Raw genomic sequence first — 25,337 nt, forward strand, 5'->3', positions numbered from 1 at the left:
ACACGCACGCACGCACACACGCACAGAGCGCGATTAAGCGAGTGAGCGATTCCCATGGCGATGATTGGCCGTATGTACTGACGTCATGGGGAGGGTATTTTTCTCTTTAATTTCAAAATTATCAATCATATCTACAGTTCTGTGCAAAAGATTTAGTCACTAAAAGTAAAGTAAGAATGATTTGAAAAAAAAAAAAAACATGTCTGGTTTTAATTGATAATCTAACTTGATACAAAGTGCAGTAAACTGAAAAAAAACTTAAATCAAGTCAATGTTTGGTGTGGCCACCCTTTGCTAGTAAAACAGCAGCAGTTCTCCTCACTTGCACACTGCATCTTGGAGTACTTGGAGAACAGTTCTTCTATGGGATTTAGGCGATCTCAGTGTCTTCTTTCTCTTCATGTAAATCCAGACAGACTCCATGATGATGAAATCAGGGCTCTATGGGAGCCAGACAATCTGTTGCAGGCTGGGGTAAAGGTCATGCGTCAAGATCTGAGGAGAAGCCATGAAACCCATTGATGTTCTAATGAATTAGTTAGAAAACATGTATGTAAATCTACAGTATTGGTATTCCTGAATGTCCAGGAAATATAGAAATTATTTAGATTGAAAGCAACCTTTAGAGGCTCTGACATAAAAAATGTACACACACAATTTTAGCTTAGACATAACAGTGTGTTTTAATGTGTAATAACCTTGAACCTAAAGTATATTTTACAAATAGTAGTGTTTAGACATACATACATTGTGTGTTGAAATATGAGGGCACCTATAGGGCAAGTACTTACAGTATGAAGAAAACATTGCTTGGATGTTAGTAGTACAGGGGTTGGTCAGAATGGATATGACATGGTGGTTGACATCAGGGCTTCTCTTGTCATAGCTGTTTTGTTGAATTAGACTTGTGACATCTCAGCAATGATCAGCAGTGGCTTGTCGTATCCCGTAGCCACCCTCCTTGATACCCAATGTCAGCACAGATCAGACCTCAATGACACTAGACCTGTACTGACACCACACCTCACCGAGCCCACAGGATTATTCTTCATCACTCTCAGCACAAACGGGGTAATAGGTCACGTGACCCCGCTGGATTGGGATACAACCTCTCTAATTTCTTGTCTTTTGTGATTAACCTCTTCTGCTATCATAGTAAAATTGATGACTGCTTCAGTGACAGCAACTGTAGCCTGTACATTGGGCGTTCATTTTCTCTCCATCCTACAGTTCCTTATGTTCTCAGCAGGGGGTAGTCAAACAACACAAACCATGTTGCTGTTGACAAGCATACAGCAGATTATTGTTCTTAATCGAGGGATAGTTGAAGATGTGGAGAATTCTATTTATTTTTACCAGCAATAATCATCAAGTCCAGAGGTAAAGCAGTCTATATGAAAGCACTAATAGAATTATGTTAATACTTCTGGATAATTAGACATCGTGCTTTTGACACCACTGTAAAGAATACATAATGGAACATATATGTGTACTGGTAAGGTATGCCACAGTGGTGGCTCATATTCAATATAGCGACAGTATGCAGACTTGCTCTGCATATTAAAGGAGTACTCCATCTATTTATTATTGCACTTCAGTAAAAGGGGGAAATCCCAAGAGAGAAATGGGAAAGAAAAGAGATATAGAAGAGATATCCTGACATCCCTAACATAGGTCAAGCTCCCAAAACAACAGCTCCTTCATTTCCCGTAATGCCCATAGTCCCATAGTGACACTCCCTGCCTGGTTGGTGCCCGCCACTTTCAAACTATGCCACAAGTCTGTATTGCAGGCTTTGTGTTGAAAAATCTTAAGTTTCCAAGCCCAGTCCCATGTTACTCAAGCAATGTCACTTTCAGCCATAAGGTTGTGACCTGACCTGAACCTATCACACCGTAGTGTGAATCACTAGTGGCCTCAACAGGAGTTTAGCTGGTTTAATATTTTGTTTTATTTAAGCTTCATATGTTCAATTTAGCCTCACTGAAACCAATGAGTTCTGCTTTAATAGAGACCTAAACCAGACAACAGTGGCAGTGTAAGGTGCAGAAAAACACTTAAACGTTTCATTTTATAATAAATAATGGACAACCAGGCATTACTAACACACCAACACTATGCAATGCCCAAAAGAGAGAGAGAGAGAGTAAGAGAGAGGGAAGAGAGAGAGTAGATGATGATGAAACTCAAGTGTAAGACACATTTTTAAAACATACCATGACCTGCAATTTGTATGAAATGCTGTTTCTTCCCATTTAACGTGTTAACTTAGCTTGTTAGCAAAATGTGACCTTTGTAAAATTACATCATTGTGAATTCACTGTGTTTCTTTGATCCCAAAAGATTCACAAATCCCAAAGCTTAATCACCAGTAGATGGATTAATACAATCATTACACTACATTAATATTTGAAAATTTGTGGCTAGGAGAGGGTCACTTGTGTTCACATAATGTAACCGGATTTATACCATAATTGTTACCTGAATGTTACCTAATTCATGTCAGTCTTAGTTCACTCTGAATTCGCCTGACATAGAACACTTTAGTATATGTCTACAATGTCTGTATCCAATAATAAAAGGCAAATAAAGTGCATTCTCTTTGTGAATCTACAAAAAGCAACACACAACACAGGTGTGTACAAAGTATATAATCAAGTGTATTTTCATCTTTATCCACGTTCTGTACACATATTAAGATCCATTTCACATGAACACTATACAATAGCAATGAGTGAGGAATGGAATATTTTCTGAGCACTGAGCAGCTCATGTTGAATGGCACTTTCATAAAAAAATAACAGGAAATCACAGCATGAATAAGTAAATGTAGACGTAACTCAACAGAGAAAATGGCTTTATATTATCAGATCCATTGAGTAACAGATTCAGCACATATAAAATGCACAATGCAACAAAACAAAACATTTGTTTGTTCCATTCTTGTGTTTTCTCTGCATAATCTGAACTGTAAATAATGCAAAAAACAAACAATATTTGCAGCTATCAGAGGAAAGTGTGCTTTTTCTCTGGATTGAAGTAAAAGGCAATCTAAAATGTAACGTGTTAAGAGGAGTGGCAACAAGATACATCGAAATATCAGAGAAATATCAATACAATTCACAAACCTTCAATTAGTCATCTCATAGAATAGTCTTTTAGTAACTGATAGAAAAAAACAATACGTTTGGCTGCTTTACAAGGAATATCTATGTCTCAAAGATATGTTTACATTTTCTGTGTGCTTTTGAATTATCCCATGACAGTTTTGGGTTGGTTCTCCCTTTCCAAGAAGGAATCAGAAAAAACTTCCTCAAATGTGATTCCGTGTTCCGGAAAAATTCCTGTGAAGTTTGGGTTGTAGCGGTTTAGATGCTGTTGTGAAAGCTGAAGGAGGGGCCGAGCATCTCAGGCGTTTATTCTTCTTCATACCTGTTCCCTTGTGTACACAAGGCTTTTTCAATCTGCTAACCTCTATATGTACATACAAGCAATGTTTACAGAGAAATACCTTCACTGGAGTAGACTGACTTGTTCACAATTATTCCTACTTGGAATGGCATGGCACACTGACTGTGATGTCTCACATAAATAATGTTTCTTCAGATCCATCATACTATAAGGTTCACTGGCAGGAATATGTTGAGTGATTTAATAACCCCTTTAAATTTGATTTATTTTTCACCAGAGAGCAAAACATCATGCTTCATTTATGATACTGCACCAGGAAACATAATACCATCTCTTGTGAACAGAGGCAGAGTGACTGGGGAGTTTTAAAACCACATAACATAACATGGAGGCCGCAGAGATGATGTCTTATCCAAATAAAGGCTTTCGTTTTGACTGCAGTCAGAATTACTGGGGTGCTTTCTGCTCATCTACCATAAAAATTCAATAACTGGCCTGTTCTGCCTCATATATCATGATGGGGACATTGAGACTTGAGATAGAGCATTACAAAGAAGTACAAAGAAAACATTTAGGCAAATCTGTCCGGATGTTCTCAGCACTTTTCTTCACTGTACCATATCCATGCTATATACAAAGCCAAAGTGGATATGCTTCCTCCAGTTTTTTTAAAAACATAAAAAAAACGATACACTAACAAAGAATCAGTGAATGCAGCGCATGTAGTGACACAGAGGATGAGTCAGATCTTGTGTCATAGATGAGGATTTCATCACTAATAGGAGCCGGGCAACCTTGACTTTTGAGAAAATGTACCTGTTGAAAGAAAGATACAGTTGCTTTGTGCAGTTGTTTTCTGTGGCCTGTGAAATTTCACTGATGGTCAACCTGACAAAATAGGGGAGCGAAACGAAAGCATTCTCTCTCATCCTCTTGTCTCAGTCCAATCTTGCCTACTCTCCTTCTGCGTCCTCAGACGTAGTATTCTTTGTCTTTGTTCTTTTTGCCCTTTGTGATTGCCTTGGCCACAGAGGCCGTTGCTGTGCTTTTGTCTTTGACCACTGCTCCGTTGCCCTCCACAGTGGAATTGTTGGCAAAATTGTGGCTCTGGTCTGTCTGGTAGGAGCCCTCGTCCCGGTTGCGGTACTTGTACATGGCATAGAGGAGGATAAGAATGCAGAGAGCAGCAGCAGCCACAATACCAACCACCATCCCCGTGGTGCTACTGGACTCCCTGATCACCTCCACGGCACCGGGTTGGCTCTTTTCATCAGAGGCTGTGGGGTTGGCTGTGGGCACATGGGGAAAATTGGGGGGGTAAGTTAGTCCTGGTGTGTTTCGGGAGGATGGAGGAGCAGGGGGCAGAAGCACCTGGTCACGGGTGTTCATTTTGCCTGCAGGGATGTGGAGCTGGTCAGGGTTGGTGGTGGGAACATAAGGAGGTAGGGGGCGGGGTTTCTGGACTCCACCCTCACCAGCAGCGGGAGGTGGAGGAAGGACTGTCCTGTCAGTGACCATGGGGGAGTTATTATTGTAAAAGTCCTCGTCATCTGATTCCGTCATCTCCCCAGAGCCGAAGGCCGAGACCTCTACAGGGTCACCACAGTCCTCCTGGTCCGGGGGGCAGGAAGGGTGAGGAGGGAGTATCAGGGACTCTTTGGTGGTTTCAAGTGGGGATAGGAGGGTAGGAGGAGGAGGGATGACGGGGTAACGGGTGGCGATGGATGGGGGCTCAAGGGAATCCACTGTTATAATAGGCAACACTAATTCACCTCCTAGAAAGGAAACAGAAAAGGTAGGGGATCCTAAATTAGAACAGCGTAAAAACTAAAATTCTAGCTGAATGGTTGTGCTCATTAAAGTACAGCCACAGTCTGCTCATTATGTAGAATATTACTGAGGAATCAAACTAATATTAGCTGGTTTATGAGTGATATTATTTATATCGATAGCAGATATTATGCTGATTTCTTTAATACGAGGTTATTTATGTACATCAACATTTGGCACATGGAAAGCAAAACAAATTAAAACCACCATGATGATGTTCTTGAACGATGTGTACAATTCTTGATTCTAATGTGGATTCATTGTGTGTGTGTATGTGTGTGTGTGTGTGTGTGTGTGTGCGTGCGTGCGTGTGCTTACACATTTGCAGATTTGAATTCTTAATTTTAACAAAAATTTAATACAATAAAGCAAAAAACATAAAAGAGCTCACATGTAGACACAAACACACAAGGTGACCCATGAAAGGCGGCAGCTGAATGAAGAGCATATAACAGACAGAGCACATAACAAACAAAAGAACAGTAAATTAAATTTGCCATGCTACTGTAAGCACATCTGTACGCAGGGGTTAAGGAGTGACAAGAGAGATCACAGACAGGTTATTTTATTTAGGAATCACACTTGGAATGTTGTGGCTTACTGAAAGCAACCAGTGTGTCCTGCATGTCTTTAATCACCACTTGGATATAGATTCTTCACCAAATAAACCTTTACATATATTTCATATGAGCTCTCATGCCATGTATTGATCCTTTACTTTGATCTGACTCTGAGGTGAGAATGTCTTCTTGTTATGGAAGAATATTTCAGACTGCAGAGTTTGGTTATTTATGTCCACTAGGGTCTCTTTCATCATTATTTGAGTCACACTTTGCAGGGCCAGTCAACAACAAACAATTCTGATAAGGTCATATTAATAATTGAGGCACCCATAATAAGGGCAGTCTCCTTCTTAAGGTCCACAGCTTGTGTCTGTCACAGGCCTGATCTGCTGTCTCCTGTCATCCACTCTTAATGACCACAGTGCACTTCATTAAGATTTTCTCCCATCCAATTCAGTGAGTTACAGACATGACTCAGAAGCTCATATACAGGTTCAATTGAAGCTAGTCGAATCTGTAACAACTATCCAATTGAGGACAGCTGTTTGACACAGCCCCTGAATGAGTGAGTGTGTGATAGCTGCAGAAACATAAAACTGGAAAGGGTGAATTGAGAAAGAAATTGTAAAAAAAAAAAAAAAGATGGCTGTCTGAAGTCAGTGCATTTTTATCTACAATCTTGGGTAAGAGTATCATTAGTTGTGGTTGGATAAGAGCTGTACACCCATCTTCTTTGCCATGGCTGACCCACCTGTCCCTGGTTCGCACTCTTCCAGGTCCTCATCATCGCTTGGACACTCAGCTGATGCCACCAAAATGTCATCAGAGTTCTGCGGCTGAAAGGAAAATAGAGAAAATGTGTTGTTTCTCAACAAAATGACAGTCCACTCACTCCCATCAACTCGATTTGTCCTCACTCTTTCTTTTCTTTATGAACGTGCTGGCTGACTCTTTGTCTACCATTTGAGGAAAAGCTGAAGCACGGTTATTACTTCAGTGTTTTAGCTTGGAGCAACAGTGAGACCTCAAATCCAAAATTTGCCTATATGCAGTTTTTTATACTTTACCCCTGTGGCTGGCCTCATGTGCTTACAAACAAAGTAAGAGCAGTAATGATGGAGAGTAAGTTCTTAGTAGGCTAAATGCTGTTCATGTTTTCATTTAATTCTATATCATTTACTTTTTGTCCAATTCTTTAACATCAAATTTGCAAAAAACAAATTCTCATATGCTACATCATGGCTTCAATAAGTCTAAATTGGATTTTAGAGTGCACAGTGACTCAAAATACCTGAGCGGAGAGGAGAGTGGATGGTCCACTAATGGATTACTTGTTTAAATTGAAAATACAGAGAAGCCAATTTCAGGAAAACTGGAAAAGAGGGATGTAATGGAAAATGCTCTCTGTATTTTTATTAGGAAAGGCAGGGGTTTTCTTTGAAACCTCAGGACTCCAAGTACTGCTGAAATCCTTCCAATTTGGCAGGTCTGCTGCATTTGGATTAAAATCACCTCATATGAAATGGTGGTTGGTAATGCTCACCAGTCTGGATGCAGTACAGTATTGTGGCTGCTCTATGCGTAAAAATCTGTTCTTCAGTAAAAAGCCTTTTTTTTTTTCTTTTCTGTTTTTTTTACAAAGCATGAATCCTATTGGGAAAAAAATGACTTCAGTGATGAACTCAAAATCACATATGTTGGACCAAACCAGATGTAACAAGCCCTTTACACATTTATTATAATTGAATGGATGATATTTTTAAATAGCATAATGCATCTGACGATCAGGGAAATTTGATTTCATTGATTTCATTGTATTAGAATCTTTCTGTGATGATCAGCGTTTCAGTTAGAAATATATACAGTCGGTGCGTCATGCAGACTATTGTTTCATATCCAGAGAGTTTTTACTCCTTGAGATTACTTTGATTGTTGTTATCGATTAAATAACCAGAATAACTTTCCCTCTGAAGAGTGTTCATGTTCAATTCAACCCCTGCACAATACACACAGTGCATCCTCCTCTGAGACTCAGCTCTTCAAATCTGAAAAACCTTCAGGAAGAAAAACCAGAACAAGTTAACTGCCATGTGTAGAACCGAGGAGTCAGATGTGTTGCTGGTTATGCGATTGTGTTCTTTTATTTACACAGGTGGACACAGTAGGATGTTAGTGTCATATATTAAACTTCCCTGTGCGTGTTGACATGACACAAGTGGGGAAACCTCAAACTATGAGCAGAATGTAAATGGTGACGTTGGGATAGAATAAGCACAGAGGATCCAGGTGTGTTATTTCACACCTGTACAGAAAGATTGATACAGGGGAAAATCATATGGCTTTGGGTCCTCTTCTTGTACTAATCATAATTTTGTACATTTGAGGAGAATGACCAGGGAATTGATAAATAAAAGCTGAATATCACTTGAGACCATTAAGAACACTATCAAATATATTAGCGATAGATTGCTGTAAACTGAAATGAAAAAAAAAAAGTAATTCAATAGAATGACCAAATGACAGGTAATAGATGTGTTTCTTGGAAAAATGGTACTCTACTCCTTCTTCTTCTTCGTCTTATTATCATTATTATTATTATTATTCATTACTTATATTTTCACACAAAAGGCAGAGCAATTTTCAATAGTCATATATTAAAAGTATTTTTAACATTCTGCAAAGCTGCACCATCTCTACAAACTTTCAAAAATGAGTTATGAACGTTGACTGAGAAACAACATGTTTCCCGTCTTCTGATATTCGCCACGAACATCCCTGTGTGCTCTCTAACCTTTGAGATGCTCTCCCTCAAGCTGGGTGAGCGCTGCCTGCGGGTGGTGGTGGTGGCCATAGTGGTGGTGGTTTCCATGATTGTGGTAGACATATCGGACACCGCCAGCGGGGTGGCGGAGGTGGTGTCGGTGGTCAGCACAGAGAGCGAGTCCCCGACCAGACGCAGGTTCCCCTCCACCTGTACGCTGGGATCATTTTCTGCTGCCAGTTTGAGCACCTGGAGACCATTGTAATACAGCCCTGAAATCTGACCCTGGAAGGGCCGACCCTTGTCGTGACCGCCAATTTTAATGGCTGCCTGGCTGTTAAAGATGGTCAACTGTCTCCCTAAATTTAGACAGAGACATAGAGAAAGAAGGAGGTGGAAGAAAGGGAGAGCGATAGAGCAGACATAGAGAAGTCATATGGGAGAGTTTGCACATTATCATCATTTGAACCAGGTGGACTTTAGTGATTATAGCATTTATAGTTAGTAATTTATCTAAAACTTGATTTAGGTGTTAACTTTAAAAGGGCAATGTTAATTATCAGCAAGTTTATAATTTAAACTTTACACATGCAGGTTACAATCATCAGAGGAAGCTTAAAGTCTATTTAGGTGCCTATTTAAACGTTTGGTAGGACAGATATTGTCATTTTGAATTATCACTGAGTTAGCAAACGGTCTGTGGGGAAAAAGGGACAGATGTTTTTATTTATCTCGTAACTCCGAATAGATGGTGCAAGGATGCGTATCTTATGACTTCTTTTTACAGAGATGGGTGAATTATTAAAATGGCAGTCTCACTGTACTTCACACTGTGTAAAGCTAAATGATAATAAAAGCTAAACACCCCTCCCTCCGCTGACTTCATCAGCCATTAGGTCATTAAAACATGCTCTGCTCTGGGTTCCCCCTTGTCCTATTGTTTCACCACCTTAAAGGGGCAATGATATCTAACAGCACTATTGTCAGCAGCTTCACTGATAAGCAGTGTTACATCAGAGGAGGAGGACTGCGGTAATGGGCCCATCTCAGGAGAATACTTATTAGCAAAGTTAATGGATGCAAACAGTGATCTCCTTAAACAGCCTGTCAGGGCTGTTTTGTTGCAGCAAAAATCTTCAGCTTCGGAGTCTGACGAGGTCGTTGTGGAGCACCAGGTAGGGCAATACAAGGTTGCAGGGAACAAGAAATGGGAAAAGAATTTGGTTCATTTTGTGCTATGACATCAAGGTGTTATGGTTTAAAAATTTCAGTTTAGGAGGAACGAGACCTGCTCAACTTCTGGCACATGTTAGTTTCCTTGGTGTTAATGTAAAAGTTACACAGCATTTTAATGATTTTTTTTGTAGAATAATTACACATAGCATCTAATTACACACAGTGATTAAGAGGGACGATAGAGGGTTAGACAAAGGTTATGTGTTTTTAGTAAATCGGTTTAAAATCTTTGTTAAGGTGCAGCTTTTCCACAAGGTGTAAGGATGACAAAGAATAAATGGCAAGTATGCCTTTGCTTTGACACTTATTTTGAATTCCACTTGAAACCTACATTTGTGGTCATCAAAATTCATAGCCAATAGAAGTTCCAATTCAAATGGAGGTATACATCTGGGTAACCTTGTCACCCTTGTCTTCTGGCACTGCACCTCTCATGGGGAAAGGTTATTTAGTAGTTATTTCAAGGGTTAATTAATTAATCAATTAATTTTTACCTTTATCGAGTAGCCACTCGTCAACTACCCGACCAAGTCTGTATGGGATTCTTTGTCTAGCAATAGCCAGTCGTTCATTATCATAGTGTCCTTCAAAGAATTTGGAGAGACAGATTAAAGGTTAAAGTCTGCAAGCTGAAAGATCACATGGTTAGAAACAGTGTTATAATGGCTAACAGGTTTAACAAGTTATCAATTTTAACCCAGCTGTGAGTTAAAAGAAACTTGTGCTTTACGCAGAGTTATCTAGTTATTACGAGTAACAGTGTTAATGCTAATTAGAGTAATGTTTAGGCTATTTATAATGTGCTACACTAGTTAGTGTTATTTAGATATTTTTAAGCAAAGCATAATCTTCAGTAAATACCAATTACAGTAAAATGTAAAATAATTTTATGTACTATGTAAAATAGAGGTTAATTCAGGTAAAAATATAAAAAAACAAAAAACAAAAAATCAGGCACTGCAACAAATACGATGAGGAAAACAATCATTGCATTAACATACACATTTCATACACATTCTGTAGTTACAGCAGAAGCTGAAGTCTCACCACACATCTGTTCCACAATGTAGGTCATATTACTGCATGATATGCAATGTGTTTTTTTTACTGCAGCTCCCGTGAGATATTGACAACAGGTCCATATCAAGGACTAATGGGAGCTGTAGTTGTTGAATTCTAAAACAAAACAAAACATTGTTATGTCCTTAGCTCTAACACCAATACCCAATTTCAGCTTTTGGAAATATGCATGAATGAATCTTTCATGCAAAACTGCATTGTGGAATCAGGGCTAATAGGACAAAAGCTGCTCTCAAGTGGGACAAGACTTCAGCTCTTTATTCAACACATGCAAGCACAGAAGAGATAAATATATCCAATGGAAACTACAACACGAAGTACATGATACAAACTTCAACAGCATGAATTGTCATTTTCTGGAGGATGGCGGCCAGTTAACATTAGTGCTATAAAGACTCTTTATTCAATCATCAGCCACAAGGTTACCACAGGTTTTGATTTTAACACTCATAAATTCTTGTTGACATTATTCATAAACTACTGCATGTGTAGGATATGGGCATGTTTAACCCACATATGAACAAAAATGTAAATGGGAGAAATCAACCATGTTGGTGGACATGGGATAGTGTGAATGGATAAAAAGGATTAGGATTATGGCACAACATGGAAAAGGCGGCACAGTACAAAACAGTGCCTGACAGTTAAAGTGAAGCTTACCTTGACTATGTTTTTACTGTAAGCTTTAATATACAGCAGGTTTTAAGAAAGCAAAGCTGCACCTTCATTGAGCCTCAGGACAGCTGCAAGCAGTGTCCCCGTATTCTTACCTTACACAAATGCTAGAAGACATTATATATTATGGCTTATTTCACTTTGTTTGATTTCCACTTAAAGCCAAATGATGAGTTACTAACCCTAACCCTAACCTACTCCTCCTAAATGTCACCTATGCGCTGTAGTTCTTTAACATTAGACAGATTTAAAAAAAACCACTGATTACTGAGTAGGGGCTCACAAAGCGTCTACATATTTCATGCATGGCCATCACCATTACATAACTTTGATTTATGTACAACTGTGGCATGTGCATATGCTTTGGGCACCAGCTGGAGGCAGAGAGAGGTCCTGGTTTCATCCTGCCGTGCCAGCTGGTGCACCTGTTCTGAATAAGGTTAATTGGTTGATTGGTTCAGAACAGGTTAAAGTACAGCAGGTCATGATCACATTATGTATGGGTCTTTTCTTTCTTTCTTTCTTTTTTTTTTCCTTCTATGGTTAAGTATATGTGTACGTAGAGTAGGCTGGGGAGCTTTAAAACTTTTGGACGCTGAAAATCTGTGTCTAAATAAATGGATGGACTTTCTGTGAAATAGCAAGATGCATCTTCCGCTTGTGTATTTGGAGATGCTTCTTTTTGTCTGTTTGTCTTTGAGCCTACGCAGATCTAATATGACAGGAATGTATGTGAATTTTCCAAAAACGATCGTACAATAATTTCCAATTATGAAATGGATAATTTTATATTAAGTTAAGAAAATGATGAAACACTGTTATCCCTAGACAGAGCGATTAAGTATGTTTGTGTGTATGTATAGTATTTGCGTGACAGCATCTAGCATTTACCTGGACACCAAACATAACCATAAAATTGAAATGTAAAACACATATACTGTATGACTTGATCATTAAAGAGCATTAGCATCATTCAGCTGCCAAATCCATCAATCTGTCAATGTAAAAAAAGATGACCTTTACATGATGTTGTTAGTGTTAGTGTACTAAAACTTCTTTATGTCAACAAGAATTTATCAGCTTAATTAATAAAAACATAGTTAACGCTGTCTCTTTAGATTAACAACAAATAAATAAATATTATGTCATTAAAAATATTTATTTATTATAAATAATGAAAAAATATTAGGATTATATAATACTTGAACCACATTAGTGGTAAATCGAGATATTTTCTAATCTGCTACAGCCTTCCCCACCTGTCTGCCAAACTGACAACAAAAACAACTGTGGCTGATGAAAATGATTTCATTATTGCTAAGATATGCTGTGCAGCTTGAGGCAAACGCATAAGTTTCAGATAATTATATCATTTTTGCAATATGGCATATCCAGTATGTGTATGGCAATTCAATAGAGAGCTTGTAGAATGATGAAACAACTAGGTTGGAGAGCTGATCAGTTTTTTGCAAATAGTACATTTCACAACTGCACATTCGAAGATTTATGTTTGATAGGCAGACATGCAATCCTCCCTCGCTAATGCAGATGCTCCATGCCATCTCTCCACAAATCACTGTCCCATCAGTCTTACCTGGTGGATAACGCTCAATGACCGGATGGTTGTCCACCTGGAGAGTGGCATTGCCACCGCTGCGTGTGAAGCGTACAACATGGTACTTGCCGTCATTTACTATGACAGCAGGCTCATCGATGGTGATGTCATCTGTTCCCACATTGAAGATGACACCAATTTTTCCTTGATCCTGCGGGTGAAAAACAAAGAATGAATGCTAGACGCTACACAAATGACAAAATTCGTAAATGGAAAATATTTCATATCGTGTTCAACGTGTACTCAAAATTAATTTCCATTGATGTCAGGGTTGTCGAGCCAGAAAACCTTATTTAACTGGTAAAAGCATTGTGACATGAACAGTGTGTTTAGTTCTTTCATGAGGGTCCACCACCACTCCCACTCAGCAGCCTGCCATGGTTTCCTGATGTGAATCACTCTTGACAGAGTCTTGCTGTTTCTGTTTTGGTTGACCAATTTTTCTCTCTGTCAGCTTTTCCTCGCTCCTGCCAACCTTCTTCAAAGGTCCAAGCTGCTTCTCAAGCCAGCCTTTGGGTGGCACTAATAAGAAACACTGCAAAAAAAGTGTGCTGGGTCTCTGTGCCTGTCTGGCCTTTGTACATTTGCTGCCTTCATTCTAAATTCAACACAAGGTCAAAATGCTAATGTGGTTAAAAGAGACATTTGTGAGCACACGACTCTGCAGGAGTACACACACAGGATCACATTACACTTTACACTTTACTTTTGGATTGCAGTAACCTTTGTAACTGTGATGAATATACAAATAACATAAAAATCCCATAATGTCACAGGTTAGTCAGTAATTATGACAGCCAATATGAAACAGAACATAAGGGTAGTGTGTAGTAAAGGATGGCAAAACCAATTTACAGTCAAATAGGCAAATGATTGCTCAGCGAGTACCTGTTGTATAGTATGTTACACATGCACAAGAGTATGTAAACAAGCAAAATTCACTACCATTATAATAATAATAATAATGATAATGATAAGTGACCTTCAAGCTGTGCAGTTTCTCCTCATATCATTTGTAGCTCAGCTGTGTACAATCAACGACAAAGAGTCTGCAGGCTTTTATTCAAACAGCCTCCACTCCAGCAGCTGGTTGACTGTATCACACCGTCAACCAGACAGGGGAGAGGAAGTAAACAGTGGAACCGGCTACTGTGGCGTTTTACTGAAATGAAATCCTGCAGACTGCTTGTCCTGCACGGCACTCAACGTGCACAATATTTACTGGTGTGGCTAACAGACATGATGTAAATATCTTCCACACCATGTCTTGTATTGCATTTGGATTCCCTGTCTTTACTGTCAGAATTGCTTCCACTGCTCACTCCTTAACATGCACCATTAAATATTACTGATTGCACAATTTTTCTCATACCTCCAGTATTGCTTTACTGACTTAAAGACCAGAAATTCAAATATGTAGACAGAAACACTTCTTTTTCTTGCCCTGGTGGTGGCTGCTATTGTGTAATGAAAAACCTGTCTCAGAGCTTTGCTCTCACCCTCTAATCATATGTAAAATCCTTCTAGAAACCTTTTGAATCTGAAATAATTATTCATGCTGACATGGTTGGTGTTAAATGCTGAAGCATTAAGTGTCGTCAGAGACCTTGTCCCATTAATAATATAATTTTAAGCTTGAGAAATCAACTTTCAACCTCCTTTATGTAAAGGAGCTCTATCTCCAAACAGAGCCTTTATATTGAAGGTCAGCAGCAGGTCTATGGCTCATCACATTGTTATCTTTCCTAATTCAAATCACTTAAAAGGTGTCATGAACCCAGGAGGAGGCACTGTGCGCGACTGATTTATGCCGCGTGAACTGCAGCTGGACAATCAAATTCACACAAGACAAATCGAAGATGAAACAACTTCACAACAAATATCTACCCACCCACAGTAACTCACAATGAACCTGAGCAAATTAAAGTCAGTGTTACTGCAGGTTAGGGGGAACCAGCAGGGTGTTAGACCTTGCTGCAAAAGAAATACCAAGTCACATTTCATTATACAAAAGGATGTTAAAAAAACCATATTATCACCGTCGTATACATCGTTTATATTCCTTACATTGTCTGTAAGAAATATCTCTTACATTCCTTCTTTACTTATATTCTGTACATGCAGAGCTATTCGGTTGTCAGTGGGTTAATTACGTTTCACAACAAGCAAAATGGTGAGTATTCATTAGGTAACTACAGGGTAGTGTGGCCTCAGGTCAAATTCAGCACATGTCCTCTGGATAACAATTAACATCTCCAAGGCCAGAAAAGTCTGCCAGGGGCTTCATGTGGCTTCAGCAAAAGCATTGCCACTATTTTGCTAACTCAGTCTTTGAGTGCAATTACAAAACAACCCCAAAGCACCTTTTGACAGCTGGCAAAGCAACACTACTGCGCTTCGGTTTTAGTAAACAAAAGCATGGCCTTTCCACTTCACTTTTTCTTTTTTTTTCAAGAGGCAACTTACGGCCTGTGTGTTTGGGTATAAAGTTAATCAGGGATATCATCATGAAAAGCTGCAAAGTGTCCCACCTAGCTGTGTTGACATCAGCTCTGTTGGAGAAAGCATTTCCATGAAGTACTCCCTGTTCCCACTGGAGCTTTCAGAGTGGGATCTCAATTCTCATCTCAGCTACAGCCTGCTCTAATTCATTTTTAGAGGAAAAGGATTGATAGTTATAAGGACATATTATTATAAGGAGTTATATTTGATGGGGTGAAAAAGAAAACCCATTAGGACTAAGCAGTGATGGTTCTTCTATGATAAGCCGCCACCTGATGCATTTTTAAACAGAGTTTAGAGTGGACATATCATGATTCTTTTAAGAGGACCAGCATATCTGTCTGTCTCCGTCTGTGTTGGATACCTTTAGACTCTTCTCCTCAGAGGCAGCTGGGAGCGTGCATCAATAGCCTTGGGAATGCTGACGCGTATCATCCCTTCTTCCAGATGAATGGAAAGTATCTCCACTCGTCGTCATGTTTTCTATCTGAAAATATCTGGTTATTACGGTAAAATTTGTTCCATCAGTAGAATCTGTGGGGATGATTGTTCTTTTTTAATGAGCTTTTATATAATATTTAGTCACCAAAGCACATACTAATCATCAGATTTATACCTAATTTATCAATCAATTTATACATTTGAAATAAAGAATCCAAATACGTATGGACAATTGCTCAACTGATGCATTATCAAAATGCATAAGAAATCAACGTATGGAATCACTGAGGTCCACACTCACAACTTCACATCTTGGTCTGTTCTCTTTTAGTTCGGAGCTGGGCTGCGGAGCATAAACTTACCCAGCACTTCTAATTGTCGTCATTTTGCACAATGAGTCTCCTGTTTTTGTTTTATCTTTTAGTCCCTCATTAAAAACATGACCAACTGAAAGTAGCATTAGCCTCGCTAATGTACTCTCTAGTGAATATGGTTTGCTTCTTTTGTACGAGGTAATTGGTCTTTGAAGCTTGTGCATGCGCGATCCTCAGTTAGCCATGCAGTTTCAGTTAACCATGTCACCATTTTAATGCAGCGTGGAGCTGTGTGTGGAGAAGTGGCTGTTTTAATGAAGCATTTTAAGCACTGACAATCAGATGCTACATTTGCAGATGTGAACACTTAATCTTTCCTAAATTTTCAGTGGATGGAAATCTAGTGGAAGACTAATGTCACATCTCATCTTGATTGCTCTAATAGTCATATGTGTTAGTCAAGAGTGTGTGTATGCAATGAAAGTGCTCTGTTAATAGCGCAGTTATTATGGATTTTAAGGTAGTTTCTTAAGAAGGAGTTTTGACCGTTTCCTTTCATAATTTACACTGATTATCATATTGTAATTTTGAAAAGAAAGCTTCCTATCAAAGAAGGATTAAAAGAAGTAAATTCTGTTCTAAGACACCTCATCTAAAAACCCCAAATCCCTGTAGCACATAAAACTCATATATAAAATAATGTTATTTTGACCAGTATGCTGCTTCTCTCTGTCTTCACCTAGTTTTCACTGTCTTCCTCTTCTTCAGTGGGCAAACAGAGGAAGGAAGCAGAATGCGCTAAAATGTGGAATTAATAACATACATAAATAAATTACAAGAACCGACAACCAAGGTCCCTATAAAACAAGAATGTGTGATATTATGAAGCTTAGACAGAGAAAGGAAAAAAAGACAACCTCAACACCCTCTGAACTCTTTTTGATTCCCCTCCGCTGAGCAGTAATAAGGTGTCAAAGTAAGCAATCTGTCAGGGTACAAGGACTTGGCTGGAAAAAATTTTTTTCAGCTGGCTCTGCACACAGGCAGCAGTCTTTGCATTTACTAGAAACGGTCCGCGAATGGCAAGGTCAGTTTCACACTTTTAAAACAGGAAACACAATTTAAATGAGACAGTTTTGAAAAGCGTCCATGGGTGGATTTTTGTAGCAAACATGTGTCATAACTAATAGGTACCGTATAGCAGTCAAACTCCCAATACATTATATATACAATACATATACAATACATTATTATATGTTGCATAACACATTCATATTTTTCAGCTTTCAGTTTTAAAACTTTTGGATATTAGTGTCCATATTGTCATCATATATCAACACTACCTTGGTCTTAGTAGATTTACCCAGAATACATGTAGAGATATTCTTTCATCTGTCATTAAGAGGTTTCGTTGGACATCAGTATTATAAGAAGAAAATTAAAGATCAGACCTGGTGAAATCTTAGAATTCTTTGTTTTAGGAAGCATTTTAGTTGGTTACAATCTAATAAGGGTCTAACTCCAGTTCCAATTTTTTTTTTTCCTCCTGCGCTTTGACAACAGGTGTGATTTTAATTATTACACCATTCACGGATGTTTGACAGATCTCCCCTCTGGTTTTCATCATGGCACATCTGTCCTGTGGCTACATGCTAAAAAGGCTGATTTCCCTCCAGAAAAGACACAGTTGCTGGCAGCTGCTGAGGAGTCACATAATTTATTTATTCCTATTTTATCTCAGGATTTGGACTGAGATGCCAATAATAAGCAAATCATACAACCTGTGACAGTAATAATAGCACAGTTAAGACTTTCATTTGAAAATAGACCATATGTTTATTTATATTTCTTTTTCATTTCATTTAATCGGGATTGTAGCAGCAGTGGTCTACCAGCAAGCTAATATGCTAATATGAGATTGTTTGCTGGCACCTTCATCAACATACAATATCTAGGAAGAAATGGTGCTATTCTGCTCATTTTGGATAAAACTACTTTATCCAAACCTTTGTCACCATCGCATTTTTGCTCCCCCCTACTCAGGTATATATCATCATCATCATCATCTACTACTGTTGTATTAATCCTACCTGCTACAGAGCCATCTTAATATCAAGCGAAGAAATGTGTGTCTCTTTTTCATTTTATGTTGTGAGCTTTCTTTTCAACCAATTTAAGAATGAAGTTTCAGCGTTAGTCACCAGTGACTTACTTCCAAACACTGGAAAATATTACTCATTAATGTTGCTCAGTGATTTCCTAAGGCATTATGTAGACAATGGAAATAATTTAACAGTTTGTTATCTTGTGTTCGCAGACAGAGTGGACTAATTTCCACTGCTCCAGTTGGCTGCCCACTTCACACTGTCCTGATTTTCATGAGATCTTTCATGAGATTTCTTTTGGACAGCGCATTTATAATCTCATATTTATGATGCTTCTTCAGATCAATGTAACACATTAAATAACACAATAAGAGAGACTGTGTTTGCGATCAAGGACAATGTATGCCTTATTCTACAGAGAATGATGTTTGTCTGTTGTCTTGTTGATTAAATCTAAAAGAAACTAACTTGTTTGGTAAAAGAATATCTGACAATCTCTCTGTGTAAACATTGTTATTGTCTATGTACCTCCAAATTTTGGAAATGTAAGATTTGGAAACCAGAAAAGATATGTGCACAGACATTCATAGAAATGTCTGTGAAAAACACATATAAACATATTTGCCTTTTAATCTCTTTCAAGTGTTTTTTAATCCATCAAGGCTGTGTTACAACCCACTTATCTTCCACTGCTCTGTGACATTTATGCGTAAAGCCCCAAACTCTGCTTCCCATCCTTACTATGTGCAGCTGAAGATAGTCGCCGAGCCCATGGGTGCTTTCCACTCGCACCAAGATGGCATCCTTCTGCTGAGTGCTGAAGCCCACGGCTAACCGGTCGGCTCGGGTGCTTGGCCGCTCGTTGGGGGCCCAGGTGAATGTGATGAGAGCCCCCCCTTTGCCAAAGATATATGTAGTTCCAGCTGGGAACAGAGACAGAAAGGGAAACATGAGGAGACAGGCACTAGCTGGAGACAATAAAAGGTAACTTTGGAGCTGTTAATAGGTAGCATTTGTAGTACAACGGCATTGTTTTTGTGCCAATGTTTATCCGACTAAACGTGGCTCAGTCTGCACTTTTGCTGTCAAAATGATCATTTGGTGTTTAGTTGGATGTACCCCGATCTTCAAGCACAACTACTGTTATTTGTTTTGTTGTTTGTTTGTTTTTGAAGTAACATCCCCTGCATGAAAATGAGCTTTTGATTTCTCCTTTCACCAACCCACAGCCAGCCCTACCCCCTCCAACCCACTGCTCTGCAGGCGCATCATCTTTCATTTTTCAAAAACACACAGTAGATAGAGAGAAGCTCAAACCAGGAGGGAAGGAGGAAAGATTTATTAAAGAGGTTCGCTTCACTCTTAAATCACAGTTAAGCAGCCTAATTTACAAAGTTTGATGAAGCTTTACATTCACAGATGTAAACTAATGGCAGGGCATCTTTTATTTTCATGATTCCACATGGCTCTCACACAACTGCAAATACTGAGGATGTGTCCAACAGCTATGGGTATCCTATGAAATGATTTCACAAACCTTAGTAAACCAAAACATAATCCAGGATTGACATTATCCATCATAAACAGCACCAATGCCTTTGTTGTCGGCTCGGTGAGCACATAAAGTTTGCCTCTTTCACATGTCCACAGGGTCACATGTCCTCCAAAATCAAGACAAGGCACTTGTTCTTTTTTTGGAACATAAAAAATTTATCATTTACCGTCATCATCTTTTGTGCTGTCTCTTGGTCCCTTCATCTGACTCACTTCATCTCTACATCAGACATCATCTGCAGTACTTACAGAAAGCTATTTTATACATGTTGTATATTTATGACGGTGCCCAGTACCCTGCACCTTTGTTGTTGATACATGCACATGCTTGTATTCCATTTGTGATTTTTTAATCAATGTTTTTTTTTTTTTTTTTTTGCATTTTTACAGACCATCTGATATACAGTATATTATTCATAATGCATGCATAATAACATTAAGCTTTTCCTGTCCATTTCAATTTAATATGAAGTATTAAAGAGTAAGTGATTAATGTGGAGACAGTTTTAAAAAAAAGCGTTGATTTAAATCTAATAAAAGTTCATCAACATACTTATACAGTATCTAGCAGGTGCATGGCAAAGCAATAGTGTCTGGTTAAATTTTTTATCATGCACGTTATTCATCTGCACCCAAAAAGACTCCTTTTCTCCTTGAGATGAATGAGGCATGTTGGTGTTGATTTATTATTTACAAGTCTTGCTGGAATTGCTGAGATACCAGAGAAAATCCACGCAGGCCTGTGCTAAAATCCATTTGCTTTTTCTGACTTTGCAGACAGCTCAGATTGTTAATTATCTACACTTCTTTAAAAACTCTTTCATTTGTGTGAGGACATTAAAGTCAGAGCTATTTGTATGATCCATGCAATTATTATTATTATTATTATTATTATTATTGTTGATAACACTAGTACCTATAGGGATTAGTATGATTATTTTCACTATAACAATTAACGATTAACAGCAGATAGAATAGCACCATTAGCTCTGGGTATAGCTGTTATTATTTTCACTGTTACAATTAACAATCAACAATAAATACTGCTGTTCATGGTCTCTCTCCCTCTCCTCCCCAACCCCCTCTTTCTCCTCTCAAACCCAACCGGTCGAGGCAGACGGCCGCCCACCGTGAGCCCGGTTCTGTTGGAGGTTTTCTTCCTTTTAAAAGGGAGTTATTCCTCCTCCCCCTGTGGCCGTGTGTTTGCTCTTTGTGGGAACTGTTGGGTCTCTCTCTATAATAAAGTAAGGTCTCGACCTTACAATGTTAAGTGGTGTGAGATAATGCATATTATTATTTGGCGCTATACAAATAAAATTGAATTGAATTCTAAGTTGAGTCAAATCAAAGTTTAAGTCAAAGTTTTGTCACGGGCCAATGTACTTTTAGATGAGTTAGGTTTGCAGGTGTTGACTGCAAATAGTGAGAGAGATGTCTTCATGCTATAGGGTATGGAAACAAGAATCACCTTTTCTCTTCTGGGCTTGTTTTAACACCTGAAACCTGAGTGTTGTTTTCATATTTTTCAATGCTCGAATCTCTTCAGTGAAGCACAGACAAACACTTGAGACAAAATTGTAGCCTCAATTTCAGACGTGTTGGAAGACTTGAGTATTCTTCAGCCTGGCATAATGGGTACTCACCACAAAGGTTTCTTATTGACAGGAACTAACTGCTAGTTGGATGCTTTCTTAGCACTGAACACTTACTCCAAAGGCTTGGAAACACCTTGCACTGACTTTGAATTTAATTAAAAGAGCAGGTTCTCTCACAGTGTTTGTTTCAAACCAATTTTTTTTTCAGACTAAGGTAATCTTAATTAATGTCTGGGATTTGCAGTCAAATGTGATTCACTGACATTAGTTACATCAAAGAGTCTCAATGAGTCTCAAGTCTCAATGTTTTATTGGTTTCTTCCTTTTAGTGAATGTTATCTGCATCTGGCCACTTAGTCTGTCCTCATTTCTGCCAAATGAAATCACTTTTCTTTCTCTTTGAGGAAATACCAGTAAAGACCTCTTTCCTTTTGACAAAGTGTAGCCTTTTCTAAAAAAAAATTGTATTCTTACATTAACACATCTACTTACTACTTTTGTACTTGTGTAGCTTAAAATACCGATTATACCCCGAATATAGGAGATGTAAACGACATCATGAAGCCACAATCTAATCCGTCATACAAATGCATCAAACACTACTACCACAAACTACAGCAATTTAAATATAATAGTGCATTTCATTTCACTGCACTCCCTTCAGTTTTAGCTTTGTTCTTGTAAAATCCACCAGACAGGCAGGTGAGCCAAGATGTGGTCAGTCAACACATTCTGAGACCCAGTTTCACATAGGGTCTTATTTCAAATTTCACTGTGCAATATATCCTTGAACACCATTTTAAGAGGAATCTCAGGAGACTCAAACCTCATGAACCCAATTTCAGATGCCTAAAAACTGGTCTTGGTAGATCATCACACACATTACATTCAGCAATGTACTGAGTAAAAATGTCACTGTTAGAAAAGCAGGATCATTTTGACTAAACTATCGACAGACAGCTTACAAAAAAGCCTTTGAAACACATGTCAGAGGTGGAAAACCAATTCACATGGGATTATATCACAGTTTTTAGACAAATCTTCCGATGTTTCACATGTGAAATGTGAGAATCCGATGTGAAAACATCAGTTGATGGAAAGATGGGAAAGACATTTACGGTAAATATTCCCATGTTACCATCTTTGAGTGAGCATTCGTGTTATCAAGAAAAACGTTGCATGAGTACAGAAATGGTCATGTGAGAATTAAAATACCGTACATTGACAATATAACACCATAACCATTAAATTAGGGTGTAATTACATTGAACGATGGTCTTTGGCTGATGTGAGATATCCATTTGTTTGGTTTTCAAAGTCTTTGTATTAGTATTAGGAGCTGACAAAGAGAAAGCCAAAAGGTGAATAACATGCACAGCTGCAATGTGCATCATGAGGTATGGGATACTAACGCACTTGCAGGAGAACACGGAAGCATCTGTCTAGAGACGGCAGTAACTCCTGCATTAGTCATACTGTAACGGTAAAGCTTTTCATTACACCTTTCCGCCTCCCTGTTCTGTCTTCTCTTATTGCTTCTTTTTTTTTTCTGTGTGGTAGACCTGCATCAAATAAAGCAGGCAGTAAATCAGTCTGGTTAAGATTATGACTATAAACATCACGGTTCTCTCCCTTGAAAGCAGCTCTCCTGTCACAGCCGACTATCTCACGGGAGCGCTCAGCTCTTCTCTCATGACTGTACAATTCATCTGTGCTCAAATAATAGGCCGCCCTTAGAGATTCTTAACTGCGACATGTGCACTGTATATCACATCGTTATTAGTTGGGAACCTTGATAATTAATTATAGTGTACACAGTCACAGTAATACTGCTGGTGCCTCCCATATTATCCATGAATATTATATAAGTGGTGTGATAGCATATTCACTATAAAAATTAAATTGTAAGGCACCTTTGTTGGTGTGATACACTGATATTATAGATTCATCTGCTTTTAACAAGCGATGAAATGGTGTCAGTGCAGCTCCCAAATTGGTTGATTGGTTGTCATGCCTTAATGGATCTCTGCACAACAAATGCAACAGTATGGATTGTTTGTTTGTGCCAGGATGCTTGATACCCTCTCAAACATCCTGTCCTTTTCATTTGCGCTCTCAACCAGCCGAATACTCAAGAGACGAGACAACGTGCTCATAGGACTTGCAAAATATACCGAGACGCTGGTGATAATTTGCATCACACGTACCAGTTAAGATGTGAAAACGGTTTAAACACATCCACTCAGCTCACTGTTAAAGAAGTGAATGAGTATTACCTCTCATAATATTACCAACTGTGACTTTTAAGAGGCTGACAAATAATCATGAATCATACAAATGGCAACAAGCTATGACATTATTAATAGGGGTGGAAAATGGTGATTTACTCATACTTCTATAGCCATTTAAACCATTTCTGGTGATTATGATTCCCACTGGCAGAATATACTGTGTGCGCATCCGCAGTATGGCTGTATATGGACAGAGATTTTCACAGTCAATAAATATTCTGAATGAATTGCCAGTAGGGCGAAATCATAAGTGTTCAAGTGTAGTATAATATACAATATGCTGTGGAGGCATTAGGCAGGGGCAACAGGGGCATTTTACTGGGAAAACAAAGCTGATTGATTCAGAATATAACCATAAATCTGTAAAGTGTGAGCAGTTTTTCAGAAATGGAGAGTTATGGTGGGATATTAAGTTTGAATTTGCCATCTGACTCATGTCATCTGAGGCACACTTCTTCCATGGTCTATTAAATACAGCTCAGGGAAATGATGAAAATGAATAGTGCAGCCCTCAGCCTGACAGAGCGGACATATAGTTTTAGTTAGAAATGGGGCTGAACAATTATTCAAAATATTATTGAAATCGGAATATGGCCAAGTGAAACATCCAAATCACAGGAGCTGCATTTATTTAAATAAATAAATCATAAAGCTACAATGGGTTACAACTTACCATGAATGAAGCATTGTGGTGCCTACACATCATTCTCCAGACCTAAGGGAACATGCTTGTTTGGTACAAAATTTACATGATCATCTTTTTCATATTTTAATCAGTGAAAATGACCATTCCAACTGAAATCATGACTCACATCACAATTGCAATATCTGCCAAAATAATTGCAATATGATTTTTTTTTGTGCATATCGTCTAACCGTAGTTAGAAATTGCAATCATATACTTAGTACTGTGAACACAGACTTTAGTAATCAAATCAATTGAATTTGATCAATTAAAAATCATGCTAAAAAATCTTAAATACTGCTCATGCAGCCGGCACAGGTAGACTTCAGCTATATTAATGATGGTGAATTGCTGGTTCTGCTCCTATCAGCAATGTGTATCTAGACTGTCGATTCTCAAATTGAATGTCTTCAACTCAAGAGCGCCTCAAACGACCTTCTTCTTCTCTAATAATGTTAGGGTTTTCTCCCACTCAACTTACAGGTGAACTGGGTCATGGTGAAACTGTTTCGACTCAGATGCAATTCTGACATACTGCATTATGCTTCCTCCTACTCCAAGAGCCACAAAGACGCTTCTCACAAATACACCAAAATATATTTTATGACAAAAATACACACAAAGTTTTCTTGGGCATTTTACTTGTGTCCTAGTTTTACGGCTTTTCATAACATAAAAA

General features: G+C 38.5%; 1 protein-coding gene across 5 annotated transcripts in view; it reads right to left on the reverse strand.

Moving 5' to 3' along the window:
- Window positions 1–2,640: 2,640 nt before the first annotated feature.
- Window positions 2,641–25,337, reverse strand: part of nrxn2a (neurexin 2a) — a 110,867-nt gene continuing 88,170 nt past the window's right edge. For 3 of the 5 annotated variants that reach the window (XM_056397255.1, XM_056397256.1, XM_056397258.1), the window contains 6 exons: window positions 19,275–19,456; window positions 13,151–13,322; window positions 10,296–10,385; window positions 8,596–8,924; window positions 6,556–6,640; window positions 2,641–5,186 (listed from right to left, as the gene is read on the reverse strand). In XM_056397255.1, the coding sequence (XP_056253230.1) occupies window positions 4,384–5,186; window positions 6,556–6,640; window positions 8,596–8,924; window positions 10,296–10,385; window positions 13,151–13,322; window positions 19,275–19,456 (1,661 nt within the window). In that variant the 3' untranslated portion in view covers window positions 2,641–4,383. The remainder of the gene's footprint in view (window positions 5,187–6,555; window positions 6,641–8,595; window positions 8,925–10,295; window positions 10,386–13,150; window positions 13,323–19,274; window positions 19,457–25,337) is intronic. The other 2 variants (XM_056397257.1, XM_056397259.1) reach the window with 1 other exon arrangement.

This window comes from Seriola aureovittata, chromosome 15 (genome assembly GCF_021018895.1).
Source record: "Seriola aureovittata isolate HTS-2021-v1 ecotype China chromosome 15, ASM2101889v1, whole genome shotgun sequence".
NCBI lineage: Eukaryota > Metazoa > Chordata > Actinopteri > Carangiformes > Carangidae > Seriola > Seriola aureovittata.